General features: G+C 34.2%; 1 protein-coding gene across 1 annotated transcript in view; it reads left to right on the forward strand.

Annotated features, from left to right (window-relative positions):
- SLC27A6 (solute carrier family 27 (fatty acid transporter), member 6) overlaps window positions 1-8,400 on the forward strand; it is a 39,348-nt gene that overhangs the window by 28,559 nt on the left and 2,389 nt on the right. Inside the window, exons 6-9 of the mRNA XM_010296968.1 lie at window positions 3,604-3,694; window positions 5,486-5,684; window positions 6,283-6,380; window positions 8,382-8,400. The exon at window positions 8,382-8,400 is cut by the window's right edge and continues 124 nt beyond it. Coding sequence (XP_010295270.1) covers window positions 3,604-3,694; window positions 5,486-5,684; window positions 6,283-6,380; window positions 8,382-8,400 — 407 coding nt within the window. The remainder of the gene's footprint in view (window positions 1-3,603; window positions 3,695-5,485; window positions 5,685-6,282; window positions 6,381-8,381) is intronic.

An 8,400-nucleotide genomic window follows, 5' to 3' on the forward strand; every position in this document is an offset into this window, starting at 1 on the left:
GTATATAGTTAATGAGTAATTTTGTTATGCATGATATACATCATGTGTGTATTTATATCAATGTGATATGGGAAAAATCTATAAGACTTTCAGTCGTGCTATCAAATATATATATAAATCCCTTTCTTACACTGAAATAAATTCTGAGGGATGGCAGAGAACATGCAATGGGAGAGTGAGACTAATGAGATCCAACGAAGCTTGTAAGAAGGGCTAAAAATAACCCATGGCAAGTACACCTGAAAAAACAGCATGTTAAAAAAAATATTCCAAACTTTATTTACAAATGTATTTGTTTCATTATTTAAAGTGTAAGTATTTCAACTATTACAGGAATCTAAATCTCTCTTATTCAAAACTGTGTGGAGCAAAATCAGCTTTGCGCTGAGAAACATTTAAATCTTATAAAAAATCATTAATCATTTCAACATATAAAATATCTTGTCTTTCACACAGCAATGCAGAATTAGTATTATGCACGTTTTTCATACAGTCAAAGAACATAAGTGGCAGAAGAGATACTTTTTAGTTTAAAAGTAAACAAAGTTAGGTTCAAGCAAATCTTAAGACTCTGGAAAACTGGATTCATAGGAAGAGCATTGTCATGTGTTAATCCAAGCACATTGATTTGAGTTCATCGGCCAATGAAAATTAGTATTGTTTCTGCTCTTTTGACTAATTTTGAGCTAAAATAATCTAAGGAACTTCAAGTGTATTCCAAGGTGTTTTATTATAATAGATGATGATTGAGTTAATATGAAGCAATAGCTTTAAAAGGTTTTTTTTCTTGGTTTTGTGTACTTTGGCTAACAGGACTATGTAGAGGACCTATACAGTTACTCTTTACAGCATAAATAAGGCACAAATATATTTTTAAAACATTTATAAGATACAATGATACTATGCTTCAGGATTTTTTTTTTCTTACATTTCACTCTTTTAAGATGCTTGGAACTAAATTTAGTAAATGTAATGCTTTGCTTTATAAACAGATATTCTCCGAGAAAATTCAACAATATTTCATCTCTAAAACAAATAACTAAATAAAAAGCAGTAGTTTGTGATCTTTATTCTCTGATGAAGGTTCTGTAGGCATTCATTATCAGTTGAAATTTTAGGAATTTCAAAATGATTTTCAAAACAATATTTAAACTCACATATTTCCAGTCAATTAAAAAAAAAAGGAGGGGGGGTGAGGATATTATTAGGTAACATCTAGACGTCTTAGTAACAGACAATAATGTTGCAGTTTAATTCATTTTAAGTTTCAGATGGAAAAAGTATGGGTTTTGTTTGGTACGTTTATGTGGTGCTTTAGGGACAAAAATGTAGATTAAAATGATGAATGCTGCATGCAGTACTCTGTGGTAATGCTTTAACAGGTCAGGCTCTCTTTTCCAATAAATTTTAAATAATGAAATAAAACAATTATAGGCCTGTACCCAGACTAAAAGCTTTGCTTTGAAGCTTTCATTTTCTAGTATTTAATATGAAAATAAAGTTGTTTGCTCAGAATGTATATTGTATCCATCTGATGCAGTATATGGTGTTTTCTCCTTTTATTTGTGTATTTGCATGACTATTATTTCAAAAAGCTAACTGGAGTAGGTATAGTTAATACTAAGGTTGTGGGCACTAAAAGATGTATGCAGCAATATAAATAGTAAAAGTCTCAACAGTTTTTAGATTATCTCAGATACTAAATTAAAGTTTCTGAGTATTTATAACAAAATAATGCATCATACAGACTAATATGTTGACGAGATACAGCTATTGAGGTCTGAAGGAATAGACAGGTGAAAATGGAACTGAACAGGGCACACTGCTGTTCTAATCAAATGCAAAAATAGCAGAATAATATTTCATTTTATACCATTTCATTCTTATTATTTATATTATTCATTGCATTTAGTCTGTCATATGAAACCTATTAAAATAGTAAATATCAATGTAAAAAAGAAAGTGAAACAGAATAAAAGAAAAGACTCTAAGGAAAGATGATTTGTGTTTATTATGAATACCTCCCATTCGGTTCATCAAGAATAATACAGATATTTCCTAATTAAGGTGACCTTTTTTGCTTTCAAATTCTTGACTTTGGTAAATGCTATAGTTTGTAGTTAATAAAAAAAATATCCTTCACTTTATTAAAGAAGTGTTCAATTCTTGGATTGGGACTTGATTATGCAAGCTATGACCTTGTTCCTCGAATCAACTGTTAAAAATGTATTTTTGTTTCAGACTTAGGGTAGAAGGAAAACAAAGTGTGGAACATTGAAAAGACTTAGTGAAACAAGTTTGTCCATATGAGGCTGAAGTTGTGTGCTTGATGTTTGATTCAAGTTGCTATTTATTCAGACTTCCTTGAAAACAAAATGATATGATATAGCTACAGCAACATTTCAAATTAGGATAAAATAATTATGCAACCCTTCATCCAAATTAGTTACTGAAAAGCAAAGGGGTTTATGTTTTAGCATCCTACTCTTTACTTCAGTCATTTTCATAACACCAACCTTATGCAATTATATTGCATTTCTTTATTGTGAAGAGTGCAGGTGTATATTCACATTTTTTTAATTTTTTTCTCTGCTTGTCAAGATTTCTTCAGAAGAACATAACTGTATATCCTTGGTTTGACTAGTTGTTACATAGTTTGCTGATTTACTTCTTTATGAAAAGGGAAATCGGAATCTCAAACTGAGCTAACTGAAGACTTAGGATAATAACTGCAAACACAGTGGTCCGTGTAGTATCAGGCATGTGATATTTGTCAATGTCTCTCAAAGGTCTAACATGGATTCATATCACAGTGGAAAAATTAAGCAAAATAGGAGTCAAACCCTGTATATTGCAGAAGAAAAGTATTGCAATTTCTAGTGTTGATAAGAATATTTTGCCCTCTCCTTCAGCTTACTCAGAGCTACATTCTCTGTGATCCGTATACAAGAAGAATGTTAGTTGTGGAACATAACTAGGAGATCAGTTAGGTCAGCAGAGTCAGGACAGTGTTTCAGAAGAAGGCAGAACTAATCCTGACATAACTGTGGAACATGCAGAGCTACATAACCATGTCACATGACATGGGAGTATGTATTCTGCTGGTGCTTCTGCTAAGACTTTCCACCATGCACTGGCCTGAGAAAGCTTGAGGAAAGGACTGAGGATAGTAAAGAAAGAGTGAACCCCAACAGGAAGCAGGTTTCCCTTTGTAAGGAGATTTAGGCCTTTGCTTTGCCAGTTGTTTTAGGTGCCAGAAGACCCCACAAACACTTTTCATATCAGCCACCACCATTAAATTAAATTCCAGATATCTGACTCATGGAGGCTCTTCCACTGATACGTGGATCCCATAACTTATTTGTAAGAAAATTAACAAAATTACGGTTCTATGTCTTCACCAAGTATTTCTGAAAGTTTCAAGATTATAAAAGTAATTTGATGTTCCTTACCTCCAGGAAATAGTGTAAGTTTACATACAGAGTATTTTCAGTTCTACTTTTAGATGAGCAACACTGGCATAAAAGTTTCCTTGCTTGTATTTGCTGCCACCAGATGTCACTGTGTAAATTGACAACTGATGACCCTTTTTCCCTTTTTTAGCTTTTTTTCCCATTTGATTTGATCAAGTACGATTTCCAAAAAGATGAACCAATTAGAAATAAGCACGGCTGGTGTGAAAAAGTTAAAAAAGGTATGTATTTTAATACAATATAATGGGCTTTTGATCGTAATACAAATACTCCAGAGAGGTTTTTTAAGGAGCCTTGCTATTGTGTTACTATACAATGCTATTAGTATATTAGCTATTACTCTTTGGTCTGACAAAAGCAATATGATTTTTGATCTAAACCAGAACATTATTAAACCTACTGGGGCTGACACCAGAAGAACTTAGGAGATCCTTGGATATATTCACAGAAGAGCAATGTTCAAAAGTTGATGATGTGATAATACCTCTGAATATCTAGATGATGACATCTGTGTTTTTTAACGGAGGTTAACATAGTGAGATGGTTGCCTAAGAGATCTACAGGAAAGACTGGTAGATTAGAGCAAATGATTTTTGGTGAGAGATTAAGTGTTCCTAACTAAGTGAACTGGTTAATTTTTTTTTCTTTTTTTTTTTTTTTAAAAGAGATTGCTTGCTTATAGCTGTCTTCAAAATACTTATCCAATATCTGGTATGTTTTGATTTTACCTATCTTCAAAGTGTTTATAAGATACTAAAGCATCTCTGTTGTACTGTAGGAAGATAACAGCTGTAATTAATGCCTTAAAGGTGAAGTGAGAAAAACTCATATTAAAGGTCAGGTAGACACCTTGAACAGGGAACTGAAGCAGATTTTTCAAAGGAGTTAAGAGTTTCTCTAACAGGTCTTAATCAAAAATGGGCACTTCCAGGGAAATACAGTCCCCCAAACACGACATTTTATAGGAAATTATCTGTAGGGATGTGAGACTGACCTGTGAAGGGACCACGTGCTCTAATTAGACACCTGGTCTAATTTTTTTCCAATTATACCAGTCAGTCTAATAAAAAGTATTATGTCTATCTATAGACTTCGTCTTACCCATGCTCTATAGCTTCAGACCATCATGGCTGCAGTGACACTACCAGTGAACTAAGTGCTTTCACCTTAAACGCTGCCAGTTGATGAAAAAAAGGCACAGTCTTAAATTAAAAATTGTGCGTACCTTTGGACACATTTTTATTTTTACATATTTTGTATTTATAATTCTTGTCTCTGATACAAAGCAATATAACTCTTAAGCTTTATTGTTCAGAATATAATTCCAGAAAGGTTAGGAGTTCATACAACTACTCCACCTTCAGCAAACTAACACCCTGATACTCTACATGCATAAGAGTATAATTCTATCCCCATCTCTCTCTATTTTTTGAGGAAAAAAAAGGGTATTAAAATTTTCATATTTTACTCCAAAAAGAAAGTAATGAGGCTATATCACATTAATGAAAATTCTTAAGAAGTGTTCTCAGAACTTCTGAAAGGAGACTAAATAGGGATTCTATGCCTGGGTTGAACACCTGCTTTTTATTAACATTTGTTTTTCAGTAGGAAGCTGGTGAAGTTGAGACTCATCACTGGAAATTCAGTAAGGTGTGGGGAATGGGACATAATATTCACTTGAAGCGTACACTTTTAGAGGATAGTAAACCTAGTAGTGAACTCAGGATAGATGACAGTTCTGTGAGAAAACTGATGAGTCATCAGGAAGAAATACAAAAGACTGGGAATTTGAGGGGACAATATTGTACTGTGTCTTTATGGTCCCTTTGCATGTAGAGGTCACCACAGGATTTGTAAAGTAGTAAAGTGTTCTGTAAAGTCTTCTGTACTAAACCCTGCCAAACTTGATTCCTGGTCTTGTAAAATCGTATGTACCAAATTAATATTAATGTAAAGTACAGGAAATGATCAATGATACCTTAGAGTTACATTCTTTCAACTTCTCTCTATAGGTGAGGCTGGTCTTCTCATTTCCAAAGTCAATGCGAAGAACCCTTTCTTCGGTTATGCTGGCAATAAGAGACACACACAAAAGAAATTGCTCTGTGAGGTATTTAAGAAGGGCGATCTTTATTTTAATACCGGAGACCTAATGGTTCAAGACCATGAGAATTTTCTTTATTTTTGGGACAGAATTGGAGATACCTTCAGGTATAATAATTGTTTCTTTTCACATTTCTTCATTAAAAAACATGGACATGCAGAATAATACATGTTTTCAACTGGAAGTGTTCAGTTTATTACTATTGTGATGTGGTTTATAATGATCTTGAAGTGGATGATAGGGCCTTAATTTTGTAAAAAGTGTTCCCATGGAGCTGGTTAGCTCATTTCCAGAATGTTTTGTAGGAATTACAGCTCTTTGAACAGTCCTTCCGATAAGCATAGTAACTAGTGATGGTTGTGCTGCAAGCAAGGAAGTTGGATACGGAAGTGGAGAAAAATGTATCAAATAGTAAAGACTGTCACATTTGATACATTTAGATACATGTCAAAATTTTGAAAACCATTATTTCAGACTATGATAAGCTTTCATTGTGATTTGTCGTGATAGCTAATATCCAATACCATTTGAACTGCAAGCGTTGTCAACTGGTGATCAGATCAATATACCAACGTGACAAGTGGGAATAAATTTTGAGGTGGTGTTAGTCTGAAACGAACGGAGTTCCCACTGAAGTTAATGTTTTTTAAAGAGGACGTGTCCATAAGTTTTCATGGGATTAAATTATTTTTTCACATGTTTTAGATGGAAAGGGGAGAATGTTGCAACTACAGAAGTTTCCGATGTCATTGTAATGTTGGATTTTATACAAGAAGCAAATGTGTACGGTGTGTCTGTGCCAGGTAAAAGAAGCTTTAGCTGTATGTTTTTCTTCCCTGGGTTATTTGTTAACCCTCATAACTCTATTATTTCATGTTTTAAACCTATGTATCACTTCTAATTGAGTCATCTGTTTAATGCCTAGCTAAAATGTAGGTGCAGATAATGAAAATACCACCAGATTGTGAATGAGCCAGTGAATCATGCATTTTTATGTGTATGCAGTGATGTGTATTTTTTAAAAGTTATCTTTCATGAATTTGTGATAGCTACATAATCTAAATTAAAGTTTAAAGACGTAGTAAATTCACATCTGTGGAAAATCCACACATCTATGTGTCTAAATAAAATGTCAACAAGGTAGGAATTGAATTAACTCTAAAGGAAAGTGTATGAAGACATGCTTTTGCTTTATTTCACTTTTCACTTAGCCTCATAAGCCATCTGTAAACAGATACATGAGAAAACCAAGGACAAGGTGAGAAAGAAAACAGAGAGAAAAATAAATAATTAAGAAATAAAATACAGTAATTTATTTTTAATAATATTTTTTGTTGCTGCTTTTCATGAGAACATCTGGGCTTGATTCCCATTCATGCTAAATCTTTTTTAAAAATATGAACTAGGTCTGGCTGGGAATAGAGAGAAGTTTCTTTACAGGAGTCTGTATGGCGCTGTGCTTTGCAGTAGTGGCTAAAACTGTGTTGATAACTTACCAACGCTTGTCTATCACTGAACAAAGCTTGCACGGTACCAAGGCTTTCTCCCTGCAGCAAGTATGCTGAGGGTGGGCAAGAAGTTTGGGGGCGGACGTAAATGGGACAGCGGGTGCAAAGTGACCAAAGGGATGTTCCATAACATATGATGCCATGCTCAGTAATAAAAGCTTGGGGAAAGGAGGAGCGGGAGACGTTTGTGGTTATGGCGTTTGTCTTCCTAAGCAACCATTGCATGTGCTGAGTGAGGCCCTGCCCTGCCAGAAGTGGCTGGAGATCTACCTGACGATGGGAAGTAGTGAATGAAGTCCTGGTTTTGCTTTGCTTGTGGATGCAACTTCTGTTTTCTCTATTAAACTGCCATTATTTTGATACATGAGTCGTCTTGCTTTCCTTCTATTCCCATCCCATGGGAGAAGAGACTGAGCAAGAATGCCTGATGTTTGGTTGTTGGCCACGGTGAACCCACCATAAAATTTTAAAAGAGTTTAAAATGTGAAAAAGGTGTCACTTACCTCTACTTTAAAGCCACACAACAAGATCATAATAAAGAAGACTGAAAATCAAACCAAAAAATGTAAGAGCTTCTCATTTCCTATACATTTGCCTGCAGATTCCTACCCGGTTTATGTGACTGTCTTGGTAATTGCACTTAAGCATAAACAAATAAGTTTCTCACAGATTTTGCAGCACTAGCAAAAAAAATACAGAAACAAAAGATAAGGTTGGCAGTATGCCTCTGCTGTTATTACTAGCTGATGGTTAAAGTGTGCAGTTATTTTTGATTGTTGAAATTCATTGCTTTTATATTTTACCCATTTTGGTCTTTCCCAGAGAAAGCTCTTTCTTTCCAGACAAACCAGTAAGAACTTTTAATTTCTCTCTTTTTTAACAACATTCAGATCCACAGTTCTGAGAGAGGATACTGGCAAGAGAGAAAGTCTAAAACTAAAGAGAAGGTGTAATTGGGTAATCTGGGAAAGAGGCTCAGCACTCTTGTCTTTGAGAAAGGAATAGTGTTGATGTTTATCCACATTTATTGATTAATATTCATCATGGGACTCCATTTACTTTTTACCTGCCAGACTCATTTACAGCATTATTGCTTAATTGATCACTTGAGTGATCTCCAAATATGTGCAATACCATAGAAAATATGAATGTAATCTTCCAGCTTTATTGAAACTCAGAAAATGATATATGACTGTCAGTTTCTTAATGCACTACAGTTCTTTTATGTAGACTTCATCATGAAAATGTCAACTTTATTAATTTTTCAAAATTCTCATCCCACTTCCTTTCCCCCAGATCATGAAGGAAAAGCAGG

Source organism: Phaethon lepturus, unplaced genomic scaffold, assembly GCF_000687285.1.
Source record: "Phaethon lepturus isolate BGI_N335 unplaced genomic scaffold, ASM68728v1 scaffold40311, whole genome shotgun sequence".
NCBI lineage: Eukaryota > Metazoa > Chordata > Aves > Phaethontiformes > Phaethontidae > Phaethon > Phaethon lepturus.